The sequence below is a fragment of the Nesoenas mayeri genome (assembly GCF_963082525.1).
Source record: "Nesoenas mayeri genome assembly, chromosome: 4".
NCBI classification, from domain to species: domain Eukaryota; kingdom Metazoa; phylum Chordata; class Aves; order Columbiformes; family Columbidae; genus Nesoenas; species Nesoenas mayeri.
In genome coordinates, this window is record NC_137540.1 from 61,402,024 (window position 1) to 61,423,603 (window position 21,580).

The 21,580-nt window shown below is 39.6% G+C and overlaps 1 protein-coding gene across 3 annotated transcripts in view; it reads left to right on the forward strand.

Annotated features, from left to right (window-relative positions):
• LDB2 (LIM domain binding 2) overlaps window positions 1-21,580 on the forward strand; it is a gene marked incomplete at both ends in the record, with an annotated part of 217,268 nt that overhangs the window by 151,725 nt on the left and 43,963 nt on the right. For all 3 annotated transcript variants that reach the window (XM_080344507.1, XM_080344508.1, XM_080344509.1), the window contains 3 exons: window positions 13,917-14,089; window positions 19,127-19,249; window positions 20,885-20,968. In XM_080344507.1, coding sequence (XP_080200633.1) covers window positions 13,917-14,089; window positions 19,127-19,249; window positions 20,885-20,968 — 380 coding nt within the window. The remainder of the gene's footprint in view (window positions 1-13,916; window positions 14,090-19,126; window positions 19,250-20,884; window positions 20,969-21,580) is intronic.

A 21,580-nucleotide genomic window follows, 5' to 3' on the forward strand; every position in this document is an offset into this window, starting at 1 on the left:
TAGTGAACTAAGAATGACTTTAGGCAGAGATATTTTTCTATGGTTATGGGGAAAAAAAGACTTTGTAGGAGTGTTACTTTCTATTATCCTTCTGTGTAATGGATGCCCACAACATAACAATTTTGGACTGCCATTATCTGCATTTGATTATAGCATCTTTTTTATTTCTCTTTCAACAAAAGTATGAATTTGTTCCTACCAACCTTGCTATTTATTATATGGTGTTAGGCTTGTAAACAAATAAGTCAGCTAACAATTCACTGCAGTAAGCAGCACACATTTTTTTCCAGATCCTGAGTTGAGTTTGCAAAGTTGCTGTTAAAAAATATATTGTTAGTTGTGAAATATGTACAAATTATTTAAAATTCAGGGGGATATTTCAAAAATATAGGTATACAGCACCATATTAGCATGTTTACATTGCAAGGTGAAGTATCTTAGTTTTTTATTCAGAGTCCTGTTTGACAATAATGAATGGGAAAGAGACCAAAATAAATTGGGTTTCCCACATTAGGTGATTTATCGACACTTTTCAAATTTGGTAGATTTTGAAAAACTATTTTTAATTTGTCAAAGAAGTGTTTTGAATTAGATAGTCATATTCATGTTAAGATATCAGAACATCAAGTAATGGACCTGGATCATTCTCCCTGATGTCAACAGGGATGCTTATTGACAGCATTGCACTATAACCCTGTCGACACTCCTGAAAGACAAATGTTATTCCTAAACTTTTAGAGAAGAACTTCCCACCTTGAATTTCTTCAGTTCTGTAAGAAAATATGTTCCAAGAGAATTTTTTTATATGTTTCCCATCTAGGATACATTTTTATATTTTTTGTATTTTTTTATATGTTTTTCTGTAATTAAATTAAGAGTTGTTAGGTTGCTATTTGGAGCATGGGTTTCCCTGTGATCTCTTTGAACTTAGTTGTCAATAGCTATTAGTAGCCATGACTTTCACATGTAGTTGAATGCAGCCATAACCTCTGTTGCTTTCCAGCAGTTCATTTTTGGAAGCAGGTGTGGTGGACCAGGGGAAGGATCATGTCACACTTGTCCTTTCCTTTTCCATTTTTCTTTTTCTTAAGTTCTTAGCTGGGCTGTTGTCGGGCACAGATATTGGTCTGGGTGGTCATTTGGGTTGATCCCCTGTGGTGGTTGTTATGTTTTGTCTTCAAGGGTTCCCTGAAACTGTCCTGACAGCGGCAGTTCAGCATCGTCATGGGAACCAAATCTTACCTCTAGTGGTTCTAGAAATCACAGTGAGTTGTTGTAGCAAAAACATATCAAGAAGATGATATAATGACTCTCTGTGAAATGTGGAAAATTGTGTCACGCAGCTAAAAGGACCAAAAACATAGGACGAGACTACTTCAACTTCAGCACAGACTTGTTACAGCACTTACTACTGATGTTACCTTTTTCAAGTTAAGAGCATTCTGCATTACTTGCTGCATAAAATTTTGTTAAAAAATACATATAATGTGTGTTCTGACTGAAGCTTATATACCTGTTACATTGCTTGTCCTTTTCTTAAAGTGGTTCTTTATTATTTGATGTTATTTTGTCAGGCATCAGATTTCTATAGCTGAACACAGGGCACTTGCCTTCGTTTTAAGGGTAACAAACAAGCTGCACTTTTAATACCAACAAAACATTTTAAAATGGTAGAATATTTTCCTAATTATTTTGTCTAGTGTGTTGAATACCTTTTTACTTTCTCTGCAGTTAGCTTCCATGAGCTTGAAACACAAAGAGAAAGAGAGTGGGAAAGCAAGCTTTGCTGCAGAAAAAAAATCAAAGCCAACCACCAATGGCTTTATGAAAAAGAGTGTTCTGGTTGTTATAAAACATGTATATAACCGACAACTGATATTATCCACTGGTGAGATATTGTTCATACGTCTACAGCATAAAATTACCAGAAAAATCATGCTGGTTATCAATCCACATGTGCTCAATGGAGCTGGAGGATTTTGAGAATGCCATGTGTATCTTTTATCATATCACTGTAACCTCTCACCTCCCACGAGTTCTCCAGATACACTCCCTGCTACGTTATGTCCCGTTTGATGCACGTATCAACACATTTCACCTCTGATATTTTTCACCTGAATGCAGACCATGCTGTGATGCTTGACTGACAGTGCTTGAGCACTAAGTCCTGTTTTCTGGGAAGGGACAATCTTTCTCTTTTGCATCACCTACTCGTGGCCTTCAGTCTTGCCATGAAAAGAAGTCTTCCAATGTTGAGAAGATCAGCTGTGCCTATATGGCATATGCTTATATAAGCATGTTGTGCCCACATGCCGAGGTGACCAGATGCTGTGTGGCCATTTTCATCTGGCTCAGAGCCCAAACAAATATATCGTGCCTCTTCGCAGGGTTTACTTGCTCAGACATGATGCTATGCTATACAAACATATAGTTGTAGGGTTATTTGGAGTGTTAGCAGAGCCTACAGTAAATTTTATAGACACGGTACTACCTACAGTATGTTTTACAGACACATTCATGGCTATGTTTACACTGTACTAACCGCAGGGAAGGAGTAGCTTTAACTAAAACTAGCTGCCATAAGTCCTATTGCTAGCCTTCTCTCAGTAGAAGGAAGCTTGTGGAGAAACACAGAAAGCATCCAAGAGGAAAGCTAAATTCTGCCTAAGCTGAGCCCTGGAGGTCCCAGCAGCCTGTGCCTGTCCTCAGGTTTCTCATCAGGCGTGGTGGTGGTGGTGTGAGGTGTTATTCTGGCAGATACGAACTGGACTGAAACCGAAAATACGATTTATCAGAGTTGCAGCTAATGAAAAGTGTATGTTGCTGATGATTTTGCCTGGATGTAAATCAGGAGCTTTAGAAGTGAAAAAGCTATCCGCTACCCATGGTACTCTGTCTCTACCACTCACAGCTTCTCTTTTAATGTTTCTAAGGGTGAAAGGGACCTATGCATTATTCAGATCAGGTCTTTGTCAGTTGTTTATTCTTCTCTCATATAGACTGTAAATGTTTAATAGTCTTTCTAGAATACATGTAAGACTTTTTTTCTGCCTCAGCTTGCCATCCAAATTTGGTTCAGATGAGAAAGTGGGGATCAGAAACTGGTAGAATTACACTTGTGGACATCTCTTCAGAACAACTTTGCACCAGCAAATATAGCTCAACAGATCGTCCTACGTGTTTTTGTAGCAATAGTTTGAATGTTTATACAATTGGTGGGGGAATGGGGCAGGTGGGATTTGAATATCCCCAGCATAATGGTCCATTTCTTTGCAGATGGTAATTGGTGTGGTTCTGGTGACTTGCTTGATTTTTGTAGAACTGTTTGGATTCAGATCAACAAGAGATTAATCAAGTTGATTGCTGTGAAATGTGTGGGTTTGTCTGTTAACCCAGCACCAGCATGAACACACCACATAAGGCAAATACTTCTTTTCTGCATCAACTAAGCTTTAGGTTTGAGCTCTGTCTAGGTTCTGCCCCAGACCAGCTTGGGTATCTGCATAAAAGAATTGTGGCAGTATGTGAGAGTATGGCCAATATCACTTTATCTTAATGTCATTTTGTTCATGCTTTTACACAATTTTTTGTTTCATGCCATGTTTAGTATTCTGCTAGGTCAGATGAAGTCAGGGGTCAGGGGTGTGCTTGATTTAATACAAATGGATTGTTTGCCTGGTTTTTGTCTGTTCCTTTTGGTGTCCTGTCATTTGAATTTTATGTTTTTCCTTTATTTCTTGAGACGACTTTTCTAGGTATCATTTTCTGTGCTGTGTTGGTCCTTTATGCTGGTACAGATTGCATTTGTTCATCTAAAATGCCTGTCCTGCACAATTTCCATCATTTTTACGGTCTTACATTTTGTCATTTTCTGCTCGAGTTTGGTTGTGGTTTGTTATGTTTTGACAGTGGTTTGTCATACAGCTGTGAATAACCTCTTTGGCTTGCCTTTAAAACTTTCTTCTTTGTAGTTGTTGAACAAAGTTAACTGAAATACTCTTTCTTCAAACAGAATGATTAGCACAGACAGAAGTGTGAGTGGCTGTATACTACCACAAGGCAAACCATTTGTTCTGGCTTTATTTGCATCCAGAGTGCAGATTTTTTAATGCAAATATAAATATTCTCTTTGTGAAAATATTTATGTATAGATCTTTGTTGGGCAGTGATGGTTTTGATTTATAAGATGTGGAAGTTTTACAGTTAAAACTGGAGCCTCCTCATCTACGGTATGTATTTTGTCAGTGGAAAAAGAATATGGGTAACCCCCTCAAAGATTTATCCTCTCCAGGCTAAAAATCGGCTTAGACCATAGGCTTCCACAGAACTGTTCCTGCCATGAGAAACAGAATTTTTCAAAGTGGGGTAAGGGTCTGGCCTGCTCTGTACTACTAGAAACCTAATTCAACTGTTTAAGCAACAAATTGTGTGGGCTCTGAGTTTTCATTTTACGACCAGTTATCAGACTCCCTGAGTTCACAGAGTGTTGTCACTGGATACAGAGTGACAACTTAAAGCTTGAGGCTGGTACAGTGCAGGGCCAGTGCAGTACTGAGACCTGAGGTGATGGTGCTGAGACTGGAAGATGACTGTAAGCCAGCATTGTGGCATTGAGCAAAGAAGCCAACAGCCTCCTGGGCTGTATTTGGGAAAGTCTGAGGGAAGTGATCCTTCCCTCCAGCTGGTGAGACACAGTTGGAGCAGGATATTCAGTCTGGGCTCACCATTTAGAAGAAAGACATGGATGTACTGGAGCAAGTCGAGAGAAGAGCCATGAATATGATTAAGGGCTTGGAGGATCTGCCGTGTGAGGTGGGGGCTGAGAGCTGAGACTGTGCAGCCTGGAGGAGGGGTGTCTTATCAGTGTATGTAAATACATGGTGGGGACAGAGTAAAGAAAATAGAACCAGGCTCTTCTCAGTGTTGCCCAGTGAAATGCAAGAGACACTAGGCACAAAGTGAAACACAGGAAATTCCATTTAAACGTAAGAGAAAGCATTTTCCTCAAAGGATGGTCAAACACTGGCACAGGTTACCCAGAGAGGTCATGAAGGCTCTGTCCTCGGGGATATTCAAAACCCAAATGGACACAGTCCTAGGCAACCCACTGCAGGTGGCCCTGCTCTGAGCGGGAGGTCACACCAGCTGATCCTGAGAGGTGCCCTCCAAGCCCAGCTGCCACCACCTGTGAGAGGGAGCTTGGACTCCACCGCTTGCTCTCCACATCCCCAGGTCCACACTGCCATAGACTGGGGCTGAAACGCTCGAGATACGAACACTGAATTTTGTAGTGAACAATTCTTTGAAGACTCATAGCGTGCCATCAGTATAATAAGGGAAAGGATTGGGAGGAAATTTTATTGTAATGGGTAAGCTGGCTGAGCCTTAATGAAAAATTATGCTGATGTAGTTTAGCTTTGTACTGAGGCATATAGGGCTTTTAATAGATGTTTTTGAACTGTTTTTACCAAAATAGCAAAATATTGTCTCTCTTCAAAGAGATGATGGATTTGAGACTGAGTTGCAGATTGTGTCGATGAGAATAAGGTCATAAGGTGTGGGGAGTTAAGCTGAGGTCTCATTGCCATTAAATTTCTGTTACTTGTTCTTGACTCAAGTGTGTTTTAGAGGATTGAAGTGCTAGTTAGAGACTTTCGAGAAAAGGAAATACACTGTCAACTGAATCAAAATTATACAGGCAAATCCTCACCAGGGTAAAATTTTGTTAGAAAATACTTATTGGAGAAAAAGTAGAGCCAAATCTTATACAATGACTGAATTACACGGGATAGAAGGAACTCGACAGGGAAACCTAAACATTTACAATTTTACAAGCTTTAGTATTTTGGGTTATAGCTTTTACTTGTAGGCAATATTATTGACATAAAACAAATAAATTATTACAGATATCATGAAAGTATCGTGAATCAAAACAAAATCACCCCAAAACATTGGCTTCTGGATGTGGGAAGGATGCAAGTCACTCTGTCACTGTGCTGAATCCATGTTACTCATCCCACTTTGCAGTTTTCTTATGAACTTCAGAACAAAGGCAAGATGGTTGGAAACGTTAGATTTCCCAGTTTCCAGAAATTGCTAGGTAGATCCTTAAAGATAAAAATGAAATTATAAGGACATGGGAAGAATGTATACACGGCTGATTTTACTCCTCGAAACCTGTGCTTTATTAGCAATATGTAGTACTTTTTCTGTCTTTTGAACTTCGTGGAGTTTATAATCTACAGTGTGGGTAGATTATGCAGATGCTTCATGAATGTTTAAATACAATGTAGTATATTATCAGTATACTACTATTAATAGTACACTATTAATAGTCTATTAATATACTAGAATACTGTAGTATATTATTATTATTACTACTGCTGTAATAGATTTTAAATCATACATTTAATTTTATGTAATATTTAATTTGTATACATAACTAGAAATTTTCCATAAGTGAAAATTAATCATACATTATAATTTTTATTCTATAAGCAGTCTAAATGATAGAAGCCCAATTTTGCCCACTAGATAGAGAGAAAAAAAGGGCAGGTCTTTGTGCCAGATTCTGCCTCGGATATACGTGGGTGGTTTAATCAACATGGCCCACACGTCTCCAAGACAGAATTTGGACTTATTAGACTGTCTTTTCACTGCCTGTCGTGCCATACTGTCAAATCTGACAGTAGCTTTTCCTGGGAATTGACAGATTCATGTTGTTTGGGTTTGAATCCACTCACCAGATAAGGTATGATAAAGGTGGAGGGGTGTTCCTCCAGGCAGCTCTTCCAGAGAGAGGGACATGGTTCTGAGAAATGGAGCTTTACAGCTGTCCAGCTTCAGGGAGGGATCCCTCCCTTCACATCCCGGCCAGATGGACTGTGTCTGGGAGGGAACACACCTGATGTACTGTTTCACTGGGATAAATTGGGACAAAAAGGAGTATAGGCAGTATAACAGCAGTGGCATCGCTATTTAATTCTATTAAGTTGTGCTTTGTGTGTAGAAATTTATTTCAGTTACAAAAATATACGTAGAGGAAAATGCCAAGCTCTGGCCCACACAGATGACAATTAACAATTAACAGAAAGCTCAGGCTTTCTTCTGCAGTGCTCAAGAAGGCTCATTTGCAATCAATGGGAAGTCTTCTGGCTTCCTAGCCCTTACATCTGGCTAAGGGAGTTAGTTGCAGCATCTCCATTCAATTACTGAGATCCAACTGTGATAACCTCTCAAGCAAGAGACTTTCATGGTCTGCCTAGAGCTTTACAGGACAGCTCAACGTTTTGTGCTGGGAGCCAAAAATCCACAGCCCCAACCAGTGGAGTTCCTGAAGCCCTTCTATAGCATGTTGATGAGATCAGCAGCTGCAGGCAGCACCAGAGCTTCCAGGCAGAGCTCCTTTGAGCTATAGGCACAGGGTGGTTTTTTCATTCTGTTGCTGATTCTGTGGAACTTTTAAAGCCTTTTTCTATTTTATGGTTTTATTTGTGTCTGTTTTATTACTTATTTTATATCCTAGTTCTAATTGAAGACATAGGACTTGACAGGATTCAGAGCTGCAAAAACCAGCCTGGAAGCAATAAAACCAATATTTTTATTTCACTGATTAACACTTTCATTGTTTCATTTCTGTACCAACTTGGCAGTTACCTTGCATGATGTATATGCTAAATCCGAGTCCCTGCCCCTGAGAGCTTCTACCTTAAAGGCAACACAAGAGCAGTTTGATGAGCAAGGAGGGGTTTGCTATCAAGCCCTGCATCTGCAAAGGGGCTGTGAACCTCCATTCTGTAGAGAGGGCACTGAGATTTTGACAGCCTAAATTTGGGACACAAAGGGAGGAAGCGTTCTTCTATTCCTAGCCCACAAATAATACCGGTTTCCTGTGAACTAGAAAAACATGTTTACTTTCTATTTTATAGAAATCTTCCTTGGGAAAAAAAAAATCAACAAACTCCATTAGTACCATCACCACCACATGGTCTGTGGTAGTACCACAACTATATTGCAAAATATTTTTTAACTGGCTTTCTGCCCATAGCTAGTCTGAGGCTTGCAAAAACCCTGAGCTTCACAAGTTATGGCCATTCACACCTAGAGGTCGTGGGACTTCTTGGCTCAATTTGGGATGAAAAAATAATTTTAGACTTAAACATATTCCTGAGAGGATTTTACACTCAGGTAAACATTTGAAAGAGGAAGTAAGTGATAGTACAGCATAAAAATAATGATTTCTAGGATCAGGCACCCTAATTGTTACCATTCTATGTTCAGGCCAAAAAGCAGGACTGTGACCTAAGTGCGTCCCTTCCCAAGAGGCAGGACTTGGACCATTTATGTCAGATGGTTTCATTCTTTTCTTTAGAGTTCCCCAGGAATGTTACTTAATAAATTACATATAATATATCTGTTACTGACATATAAAGCTTCTTGCCTATGTTTATAGATTTAATTAATTGATTTCTGGACCACTCATATTTAGGAGCATGTCACAAATCTACCTGTCTAGATCACATTTAGATCTCTGATCCACTGTAAAGGTATAGAAAATCACATGTAGCCAAGCTGTTACACCACTAAATAGGCTAAAAGTACATAATTCCAGCGGATGACAGCATTATATTTTGTGCAAAATAGTCACTGCAGATATGCTTTTCTTATAGACATTTTCATATAGATAACTATTACTTGTTACTAAATCCAGCTGATCTTTGTCAGTTTGCTTTGCTATCTGGGGATTTTCTAGCACAAATGAAACAAAAGTTAAGGGGCAGTGCCCACGCCTCATGGGAAATAGTACATCCCCAAATACTCAACTAGGGATGAAGGATGCTGCCCAGGACAAAATGATAATTCAAAGCAGCATTCCAGTGATCTGGAATTAATGCCTGAATGCTGAGGGGCAAATGAATTTTCCTTCTAGTATATCCAGTAACTTACAATGCAGGGTGTCACATTTCACACTATAAAAAGGTCTTTTCTGAGTAATGGGACTGTAAGAGCCTGCTAGTATTTGTATAAATGCAGGTATTTCCTAAGCCTGAGTATTGGGCACAGAGCCTCAGCATCTGCAGTCATGGCTATTCTAATGTATTCTTGCAGGGAGATGATGTAGCATTTATTATTAATATTGTTTGATAAGTCCCATTAAAAGGTCTTCTTTCTACTTATTATAATTTTGACAAATTTGGCCCAAAAAAGATGAAATTGTTTTTGCTTATGGCTTGTTCATTTTTATTTAAACCAAAAAGATTTCTTCTTTACCCCAAAATGGAAAAAGATTGTTTTGTCTGTGTTATTAAAGTCTTGAAACTTTGCATTTTAAATGCCCAAGAATTTGTATGCTCTGGAGTAGGGTTGCTCACCTCTGTGGCAGGTGTTTCCCTTTGGTCTTCTTTGTGGAAATCTGACTGAATTTGGCAAATTTATAAATCTTTGGGGGGAAAAAGTGCCCATTCTCAACTACCCAATGCAGGCTTTGCAAGAATTTGACGGCTAAAATTTCCAAGGACTCCCGTTCCCAGGAACATAGTGAGACTTTCCGTAGGAGCCCAGTGGGGCTGCCCACCTTCCAGCTGCAAAGAGTAACTGGTGGTCCCATGAAGAAAGCAACTTGACCTGTGTGTGGTGGAAAAAAGAGGGAAGAGGAGTAAAAAAAAGAGAAGGGAAAAATTCAAGGCAAGATGACACCGATGTGAGAGATGAGAGGGAAACAGAAACCAGGAGGTGAAAGAAGAAGCTGAAGGATGATTCAGTAAGGGAGAGTTGGACATCAGTGAGAAAAACATGGGGAGATGTTTGGGTGGGTGGGGGGCACAGGATGAAGGTCTCTTGCCTGGTTCCTTGCTGGATGAGAAGCTGAAGGAAGGCAAGAGGAATGAGGTTTGTTTAGAGAAAGAATCTGCTGCTAGGAAGAGGCAGAGTGGGGAAAAGATCAGAGGGAGAATCTTGGGAGGAAATATAAAACCAGCAACAAGGAAAAACAACAAAACCCCCCAAAAAACAAACACCAACAAAAAACTCCAAACAAGCAAAAACAAACAAACCAAACCAAACCAAAACAAAACAAAACAAACAAACAAAGAAAAACCACACGCACTACCAAAAAATAAAAAAAATCAAGCTCCAGAAGGATGACTTAGACTGCTGAGGCAGGGAGCCTGGAAGGAGGAACTGGGGCTGCCTGGCTGGGTAGGAAGGGCACTGAGAAAGCGTGTGTGTGAGGCTGGCATTATTTTGAGGAGAGTGGAGGAGACTGAAACTAGATACCTGGGCCTGCTTAAGTAAGGAGAATGAGGAAATTGAGTGGATTTGGGAAGGGAGCCTCCCTGAGCAAGAGAAAAAGGGGCAGCATGTGAGGTGGGGGAGAGAAGACAGGATGATACTGAGTGTTGCACAGTGAACTCAAAAGATAACCGATGCAAAGCAACTAACCATAAGGTGAGAGATTGGACCATGTGGGTAGGTGATCAAGGAGACTGGAGAAAGAATAAAGAGCAACAGTTGGATAGGAGACAGAACTGGAAGGAGGTCTGGCTGCAGGGCTCTCCAGGAGGATGGAGGCAGAAAGCCTTGCAGTAGCTGGGCTGGAAGGATGCTAGAAGGAAAATCTGGCTGGCAGCCCAGCCCACAGCAGGGGTGCTCTTGGGGTTCTCTTGGAGGGCTCTCAGGGCCCTGATAGCAGGAAAGGAACTGACAGGAGTCTCCCCTTACTCCACGTGCTACTGCAAATGCTCACTCTTGGAGCTCCTGTGACAAAGAACTGTGCGTGGATGTGAGGGTATCCGTGTGGTCCTCCTTTAGGGAAGTGTGGTGTGGGAGGGATGAGCACTACAAAACCATCCTCAGATGGTTTCGTCTTAAAAGTCTACGCTGTAGACTAAAAGTCAAGCTCTAAAACATGAAGAAGTTCCACCAGCAGTGGCATGTAAGGCTTTGTTCAGCCCTGTTGGTGTGATATTACACCATATGCTATTCAGACTGTACTTACCATTATTGTCTGTGACAGCCTCTGGGGAACTGCCATCCCAAAACCAAGCTGGTGTACAGCTTGCTCTGTGTTCTGCAAGGTGTGAGGTCACATTTCTGGTGCAAAGATGGCTAAACTACATCCGGAAGTGGCCTGAGCTATCAAGTTGTCCCACAATCCTGCCTTCGTGTTACTTGGAGTCCTCCTAGGAAGTGCTTTCAGCTGACTCTGGCAGAAGATATCTGGTATTACTAAAATCCTGCTGAGATGTGCAGTGTCAGGCACAGGTGGAGTGTGTACATCCACACCTGAGCACGTCCATCACTGCCAGAAGGGGAGGAAAAGCACATCTGACATGTTCATATTCCTGTGCCCAGGAAAGGATTGTCTATACGCATGCAGCAGAGCTGGGGGTGCACACACACACACTAGACTTTATAGGAGGAATTTCACAGGCTTTTGTTGTTCTCGGAAATACCATCTCCTGCATCAGTAAGCTTGGTTACTGCTGTAGAGAGTTTCCTATTTATCCTAGAAATTAAGTGATCTTTTTAAGCCATTGCGTGCCTAAGGAAGAGAACCAAAACCTTGAAACCACTTGAGTCTTCTGTGGCAAGGCAAAATGGTGAGCCAAGAACAGGTCTCCTTATTAATATGGGTTTCTATGAATGTTTCTTCAGGAGGTGAATATTAGCTATAATCATTTTTGCTGGACATTTGCACCAGCTATTTTCATTTTACAGACATGCTCTGCATATCCTTGTGCGCACCTCTATTCCTTTTCCTCCTCTTGGTCCCCTGCTTTGTTGTTCACAGTAGCATACCCCTGTGGCAAGCATAGATAATGCTTACGAGGAAAATTAATAAGAATAAGGTATTTAATGTATTTCTAGCCTTCTTTAATGTGTTGTAGCTGTGAATACAAGGCAAAAAACAACACCATATGATGATGCTACTTTGGAAATGGTCTATAAACTGCAGTTAAAATAGTTTCAATATATTTATGCAGTGCATACGTCACGTGAACAGAGGTTTATCACAATCAGTAGGAATACTGGATTTTCATATCACACGTTTGCTGCTTAGGATGATTAGCAGGAAATTTAATTTGCACTAATTAGCCTTAGGGGAGTAAGAAATTAACTTGATGAGTAAATTTCACGTTTTACAATATACCATATCAACATAGAAAAATTTGAGGTAAAGCTTGAGTTGAATCCGGTGCTGATACACTGGACTTCAGTTTTTTCTAAATTAAATTAAAAGACTGTAGAAAATTAATATATGCATGGTGAGTGGGTGTGTTTTTTAGGAGCTAGAGCCATAGAATCGTCATTCAACGTATTCATTAAATTGTCAGCCACTTCCAGAGAGCATGGTGTATTTTGTACATTAAATTACATTAATATCTAATACTACAGCAAAAGCTTTAACAAGTCTTTATTTTCTATGTTCATATATTTTCATTATATAATGTGTGTTATGACTGTACATGCAATATTGCACATTGTAATGCACAAAGCAGAAACAGCTTTCACAGAACTACTGTGAAAATGCAGTACATTTTAATTTACAACACCCACTTGCAAATACATTTTTAGGGTCAGGAGCCTTTGTTCATATGCTGACAAAATTCCTTTAATTTTTTTTTTAGAAATTACTTTCAAAAGTATACCACAAGTGAGAGAGACATGAGTCACCGCGTAGTCCTGCTAGACAATCAAGAATTAGGAACTAATAAACTCTAATCTTGCCTGTTGATGGGGACTTTTCTATCTCATTCTTCCAAAATACAGTTTAGATCACTTGTTTTTTCCCCTCTGTAAAATGGAGGCGATGTTTATGTATCCACAGCTCAGAATTACTGTGGACTGATTAATGCATGCAAAGCAATGAGTCATTCGGTATGGAAGTATCGGTCTATTATAAACTGAAGTGTTCTGTCATGCCAGTCTTGTGGTTGTATCTGAATTTATCTGTAAAAAAAGGAGATGGAAAACATCAGTTGCATACGAGATAATTGCCTTTGATGTCAGTGCTTCTGCTGCTTTCTGCATCTGAAGTACTCTCAGAACCTCATCATTACTATTACGTATTTGGAATTAGACTTTATAGTACTTACTTGAAACTGCTTTTGAAGTGAGAGGTGTGACTTTAGTGAGAGCTTTGCCCAAGTAACTATTGCAGAATTGGGTACCTTGAGTCCATAGTTTGGGTTTTAAGTAGTGCATATGAGCTGGTTCAGGTGTCTGCTCAGACTTTGTGGCCTCTGACATAAATACCTCGGATCTACAGAGAGATTTCAGATAGACGTGTGGGTAGTCACAAATTGTGTAACATATATGGTACTGCAATCTTAGGTTCTTCTTCCATCCAGGACTGATTTCTCAGCAGTAACCCTGCTATTCAATCAAGAATGTGTGTGCATGTGTTGTGTGTCTACATGTGGGTGGGTATATAAAAATACACACGTGCCCACACACATAGAAACATATATGTGTACACAACCCCTCTGTACAAATGTGCTTTGCTTTTTTGGGTGTAAGAGTTTATTTCTGTAAATGCTCACCACTTGTATTTATGCATTTATGAGTAATATCCGACTTTCAGTCAGAATTGACACCATGTGGCTTTCTGTATAATAATTACTTTATGACAAAAAACTTTGCAGATGGCTTCAAGACTGACTCTAACTCACCATCAATGTAAAAAGATTAAATAAGACGAGCCCACTCTCTCTGAATGGAGTAAGCCATTTGCACTGATTTCAATGGGAGCAGGCGCAACTTTATTTCTGCAGCAGACAGAGAACATCTATTATATTCATTAAATGAAAGTTTGATTTCATTGCGCTTAAAATTATTCATGTTCTGTTAGCAAATGGTTTGAGATTTTATAACCTAGAGCATTTGCTGAATTCTGCTTTGTATTTTCCTCACAGCAATTGGAAGGACCCTCATTCCTCGTTATTTTAGCACTGTCTTTGAAGGAGGTGTAACAGACCTGTATTACATTCTCAAGCACTCAAAAGAGTCATACCACAACTCATCCATCACAGTGGACTGTGATCAATGCACCATGGTCACTCAGCATGGAAAACCCATGTTTACCAAGGTAACAGGGAAGACTCAGTAAAGCATGTTGTTGGTTTGGGTTTTTCTGTTGTTTTTCTTTTTTCTTTTTCAGTGTGTATAAGGGTGAAAAATATTGGCTGTTGCATTTTTCTAGTAGACTGAGATTATTTCTAATACTGAAAACCCTTGAAGCCATTTAATTACTATTTTTTATATTCATTACGTGGCTGGAAAATTCTGTGGGCATCCTTTGCAATTCTCCCAGAAAGACTGCAAGAGAAGCACATAATTCCAGGTTGCCAGAACCATCAGCTGTATGTTAATTGAATTCCACCTGACCATCTCCTTTTCTCTGGGCTCGATTTTAAAGCAACAATGAGATTTCACATTGCTGGTACCTACCATTTGGTATGGTATGCTTTACATTTGATTCTTACCCAGTACAAGGACCATAAATCTCTAGGAAAATAGTGATTTAATACAGTAGGATGCCTGTCCAAAGGGCAGTGAAGTCAATGGAAGGAGTCAATTGATTTAAACATGCTCTGGATCAGGCGGTTAGTGAATATTCAATATTTGTAATTGATGGTGAATTATCTTCACGCATTTGCCACTTCTAGCCCGGTAATTAAAGTAAGTGCCATATATTTATGAACAACAGTACTAAAAAGGTGGAAAATAGAAATTAAAACAAAATTTTTCTTATATTTAAAGAAAATCAGTAAACTGATTTTCAAAATGGAAATGTACCCTTTCATAAATTAAGTGTAAATGATGATTTTCTGTCTTGCACTTGTGCATCTCTATTAATTTTAACATTTGCATGGAGAAAAGCATGAAGGGAGAAGGGGCAGTGGCGGGAGGTATCCCATCCATGTTGCCCTTGGCCTGCAGGATTGTGGAGGTTGTAGAGTCAAAACAGGCACCGGCTTTTCACAGCATCATGACCAGGGCCCACATGGCTGATATTTTCTCAGCACCTATGTGAGTCCCATCTCTTCGTAGTGTCTTCCCTGACATCTTAATGGAGTGGTGGTGGTGGTGGTGGTGGTGGTGGTGGTGGTGGTGGTGGTGGTCCAGCTCTCCCGCTCCAGCCCCTGTGCCTTACACAGACACAAACAGGGGAGAGTGATAAATGCGAAGAGACCAGCTATTCCGAGGTAGCACCTTTTTGCCATGAGCGTGCTGGCCAGGTGCGGAGGACGTGAGCAGGGGGTGCAGTGGCTGCTGCTTCCCGTAGATCCCTAAAGGGATTTCTGTCTTTTCCCTTTCTGTTAGTTTTAACCCAATAGCAAATAAAAGGTTTGGGGTTTGTTTGTTTATTTGTTTGGGGTTTTTTAATCAGTAAACAAAACACACTTTTCTTGATTCAGTGAGTTTATTTTGCTTACCGTAACAGCATGTTACAGTATTGTTACTTTGGAAAGGAGATTACAATCCAGCAAGTCAAAGACAGGCCAGCAGCAGGGACGGGGCTGGGCTCACACCTCACGCGAGGAGGTCACAGTCACCTCCTTTTGTGTGCAGAGAGACCCTCCGTCTGCACTGCAGCCCTGGCAGCACACGGCTGGCTCCAGCCCTCATGTTTCTGTTGTGGATTCCAACATAAACCTCTGTATCCCGGTAGAAAAGTTCAGTTGGGGATGTGATTTGGATGCCAGGAGAAAAATTACAGTTTTAAAATATGACTGTGTTAGTAAGAGCAAGTTTGAAATAAAACACAGTAGTTGGTGGAATAAGGGAGAAAAGAGTATATTACTGTCTCAGAAATAAGTTATAGCCGAATGTTGTGTCAGCTGTGCATGTGTAACTTCTAGCAGAGATACTGAGGGCACAGATCTTGTACCCAAAGGTAGACTCCAAACTTTTGCAGCATCGGCGTTGGAACAAGGCAGGTTTCCATAATAAGCAGCACTACCATGGACTCCTTAAATCATGTCTGAATTTGACCCAGTGAAACTACTGTAAGGAGGTTTTCAAAGCAAAAATACAAACTAATTACATTTGTTAATAGCTGCTTCAGTTGCACAACTTGTAAGCTGCAAATTCACTAGCTTCTAACATAACGGGCTGAAACAGTTCTCATCATGTATTGAATCAGAAACCTGGAGCTGCATTTTATTCATTGTGACATTTTCCTAGTTAGAGCAACTCACTGCATACAGCAGTATTGGATGAATATATAAAGTGGCATTTCCAGGTTTTTTTCAAACATATACGGCTAGAACATGCCTAACAGTAACAATATGAAGAGTCCAGCTTGTCTTTAGAAGGCAAGAGGTCCTTGTAAAGTGTGACACACTTTAAATTTTTTTTACCAAGGTATAAGTAAATATAGTAAAGAATTAAATACAGTTCAATGGCATGACTTAAATGTGGTAAAAGGAGAGACTGAAGCCCTAACTATCATATTTGTTTACCTGGCAGATGCTTTTTTTTCTCCAGGTATAGGAAAGCTTTAGGAGTTCTCCTAAGTCTCTATTTTCACCATATTACCAACACTCCAACTATACGTGTAGGCAAACAGTTTTTCTGCAGTTAGCAATGTTTATTTGTATTCCTTTATAGAGTGGCAGAGGGGATCTGTGCCTTCCCACTAGAGCAGGGAGCACCCCATGTTCGAACCGTTCTCTTCCTGCGACCATCAACTGGATTTTATAGGTGAAGCCCTCAAAACTCAGTGATTTTAATCCTTAATAACAATCTCAGGCATTGACCAGATTTGTGTAATCTTTAGGCTTCTTTTTAAGCACTGAGTCAGTTTTGAGAGATGGTCATTAATAAAAGGGGAAGAGTTTTTAAAGATGCCCAGTGTTAGGAGAGCGAGACTCCGAACAAAAAGGCACAGGACCCAAGTTGGTTTTCATAGGTGCGAGCAGTTGAAATTCCTACAATTAATAAGTGCAGTGAAGGGGTTAAAAAGAGATTGGTTAGTTTGAGAAATGTTCTTTTTTAGTTTTTTCCTGGCCTAGTCTAGAGCGACCACGTGATACACTGAATGCCTGCCAGCCTCTTTCTTGTTGATCCTCCGGAGACCATCTGTGCTGGGGGCATTGATTAGAGTGTGTCTGCTGGGATTACATCTTTTCTGTTGCCATGCCAACTAATCAGCTGATTTTGGTTACCACAGAAACAAAATGTCAGAGCTCACAGTACGGTAACATGAATTCAGCACAACAGAAAATGTTTTCTTAATTGGAGACCCTTTTGATTTTTTGGATTCTATGTAAAAGGCAGCTTTTAAAAAAATAAAAAAGAGGCCGATTTAAAATAAGAACTGCACCAATTTTATTGATTAAAAGCAATGCGTAAAATTCTGCTCTACCTAAGGAAATTAAATTCCTTTATAAGATGTATAATTTTTTACCACTGTGATGTGAGGTATGTGTTCCAGTTTTTCTATTAAAATTTGTTAATGCCAGTGCATAAAATAAATATGTTAAGAACGGTGCGGTTTTGATCTTAACAGAAGAAACATTTGAGAAGCCACAGGTATTATTAATTTAAAATGTTTTAAACCTGAAATATTTTCATGTTAAATGGTCAGTAGTCAGGATCTCTGGCCTCAACACAGTTACATTAATATGACATGTTTTTCTTCTTGTATGAGTCCTTATGTGTGCACACGTGTACCCCTGTGTAATTCCTTATCATTGTGCGACTGATGAGAAAATCAAAAACAGGGTCAAATGACAAAATAAGTCACATTAAAAATGTGAAGGCATCACTAAGGTATGTTGAAAAGGGCAGATGAGAAGCCATTGCAAGATTCTCCTTCAGAGGTCTACAGTAATATACCTGTTAAAATTGCCTACCTGTTTTTGCAGTAACAACCAGGAGGAAAAACCATGATGACATTAAGTGAAGTGTTAAACAGAAAAGCGACACATTGCCCAAGTGGTAACTAGCTGAGTCTGAATTGGGGCTTGTAAAAATGCTCAGCAGACTCAGCTGAATGTGGGATGGCTCATTGTTCAATCACTTATTAGTTGTATTAAAATTAAAGTTACAGAAACCTTTTCTTTTGAAAGCCATTACGCCCTATTTCTACAATATCTCCATACCCCACATTTGTAAGTTACTCTGAATAGGAGTTGTAAGTCTAAACATCTGGTTTAAAGAAAAAAAAGTCAGCAACAGAGTGAGTTAATTTTCAGATCATGCATCATTTACAGTACTCCAGTCAGGACACCATGCTGGGCATGTATTTTGCACCTTAAAGACCACCACAGCCACAGTGGGTTTTCCACATAAAGTCGTGGACAGTCATTTAAAAGTCCCCTGTAATTTATTTTACTTTTCATTTCCCAGTAGCACCCACTTGTACATTTATTCCTCCTGTATTTTCTCTCCTTTCGCAGACTAGACCCCTCATAAAGCTGCATGAGCCACTTTCTATGGAAGCAGCTCCCATGTCCATGGCTGCCAGCTCTTCTCTGTTCCCCTGGCTCTCCAACCTGCCATGGCAGACACCCCGTCTGCCTTTCCTTGGAATGGTGGGGTTAATAAAAGTAGATAAGAAATGAAAAATTAAAATGGGGTAAAATTCCTAGAAAAGACAAGAATGAAAAAAAAATAGGGAAAAAGATCAGGTTTGGCCACAGGCATCCAGGGTTCTGTGTACTCCGACTGGACGTGAAAGAAAGGTTTATATGCCAAGCTATTGTAAGGAAAGGGCAACATAAACCAGGTTGGGACTGACTGGTTCAGCAACTTGACATCAACTGTGTGCAGTGGCACCACAGCCACCTCCACTGCAAGGTTCACTCATTAATTAGCAACAGCAAACTGCAAGGGAAAGAGAACTGATGCAATAAATAAGATTTAGCACACACAATATTCTATATTTGTAAAATGCTATAAAATCTATTATAAGTTACTGTCTCTGCGGTAAGGCCTATGAATAATTTTCCCACATTCGTTTTTTTTTCCCCCAAGAGAAAGAAAAACAATTTACCTAGCAGAAATGAACAATAGAATACTGCTCTGATATTTTTAAATGTTGTTTAATCGATGATACAATACCATTGAAAACAAAATTCCTGGGAATTTATTTCATGCATTTTATGTATTCTAGGTATGCACAGAAGGACGTCTTATCTTGGAGTTTACTTTTGATGATCTTATGAGAATAAAAACATGGCACTTTACTATTAGACAGTACAGAGAATTAGTCCCACGCAGCATTCTAGCCATGCATGTAAGTAATCCTTTTTTCACTTGACCTAATGCAAAGAGATGAGATTAGGTTTATGAAGAACTCCAGCAAATTTCACACCCAGGGCAATTAACTATAAATATTTTGTTTTGCCTGCAACTGTGTCCATTTACAAATTCTTTCACCACTGCAGTGTTTCTCAGTGCTCTATTGTTGCCACCGTTGCTATGTTTTTATTTTGTTTTAGCACACAGTTTTCTTTTTAATCCCATTTGGTGGTCTCTATGATCCAGGCTCATAATCTGTTCTTATTGGTATGAACTGCACTAAATTCAGTGAATTTTCATAACTGTAGGTACAAATTATATTTAGCTTTTAAATTAAGCAAACTGCCAAACTTGTATGAGACAGAAAATAAGTAATTACCATATATTTACTTAGAAACCTTTAGAATTTTAATCCAGATCTTCTTTTTTTCACATTTCAAGACATTTTTTTCTTTTTTTACTAATTCTATGAAAATAGACACAGCGGAACATTAAAATATTAAATATTCTACAGGTTGAAGTTAAACTATTATAAAGTAAATCGTTGGGGAGAAACAAAGGACAGTCTTAATGCCACTTTCAGTTCTGTAGAATTGTTCAGATTAGTAGTGCTCCATCACAACATTAATTGCAGGATTATGATTTTATAGAGGGTAAGAACACAGGCCCAAATATGTGCCTGTATTTTGACACCAAATTACTTAGATAGCCATAGATAAAGATATATTCTTAGTGAGGAATTCTAAATAACTTAAGCAGCCTAGACTTTTCTTAAAATGCTATTACAGGCCTGAAGAAAATACCTTTAAAAATCTGCCCCACCATTTCTGTCTCAGAGTTATTTTAGAGCGCTGACCTGTTGAACTCTTCAACAGTTCCCCATGAAGGGAGCACGAAGATGGCCATGAGCAACAATGTGTATTTAGAGGGCTGCAATTCACAGAGAGCAGACCAGGTTAGGCAGCAACCAGCAGGTATTAATTTTAGTAATGAGATTGATCTCATTTTAAAGAGGAGGCTGGTCTCACAGGTAAAGCTCCTGTCTCGGGTCAGAGAAGAAATGTGCTTGCATTTTTCCTGTTTAATTCTGGGAAAATAACTTTGACAAGAAGGGTTCTCCAGTCTGTGCTTACTGCCAGTTACATGATCAGCTCCACTGAAGGTGCTTTGATGAGTTCTCTCTGCTTCGGTTTCTTATCCACAGAAAGAAAGCAATACCTTCTTTATTCCTGCCTTTTATCTGCATAGTCTCCTGGGGCTCCCAGCCAACAAATGGGAGGCTCAAAGTGTACTGTGATCCCTCAGGATCCCTTTGGTGGGGACCTGCTGTCTTGCATCTCTGTGCATGACTGGACCTCCTAGGTCTCTCTCTTGAATGGACAGATATTGGAGAATGGTCTTTATTTTGTTCCAATTTCTTGAGGTTTTCATTTGTAAGGTTTTGCATTTTCCTGTGCAAACAGAGTTCTGTAGCTTACGACATAAATTCAGCATCAATGTATATGTTGTTTTCTTTTACATAGAAATGACCTCTCTCTTCAGAGAACCCTCCCTGCACTCCACCAAGCAAACAGAGAAAAACAAATAGACAAAAAGCAAAGTGAAAATTCTTTTTTCCTGTGTTGTTTAGGCACAAGACCCTCAGGTGCTGGAGCAGCTGTCCAAAAACATCACTCGAATGGGTCTGACAAACTTCACCCTCAACTACCTCAGGGTAAGTGTACTATAGCCGATGATTATTGTGAGCATTTTTTAAAAGTTACTGTTAGCTTTGAGTCAAGGTAATGAGAGCAGAGTGTGTGTCGGCCAGGTAAGAAATGGACTTTACTCTTAATGAGAATGAAGGAGAAACACAGAGACTGTAATAAAGATGTAGCTGCTAACAACACACTGTTAAAAAGGATAAGAATTTTATCATGGAGTCAAAGCAGTGTGTGAGTAGCCAATGCTTTTAAAGGTCTTTCTTCTCATTTTTGAATAACAGCGTTATTTTTTGTAAGCATGAAGTTCCCCACCATTTTTTCTTTCTTCTTACTGTTCCTGACAAAATGGTAGCTCATTCTTATTAAGAGCTGCCTGTCTTCTCCAGCTGTTGGACCTCCCCCAGCAGAGGCAGAGCTGAGTGAGAGCTCAGCTCCAGCCCTGTTTGCAGCCCCTCCAAGCAGTCCTCACTTCACTTGCCTCTGGGAGCCTGAGCTCCCTCCTCAGCCGTGCACTGAATCGAGTGTGTTTTTTATGATTAAATAATGCATTTGTTCCCATTGCTTTTTGACCCTTAAAGTGCATTCGAAGTTTGGAAGTTTATTTTTATTCTTGAAAGTATTCC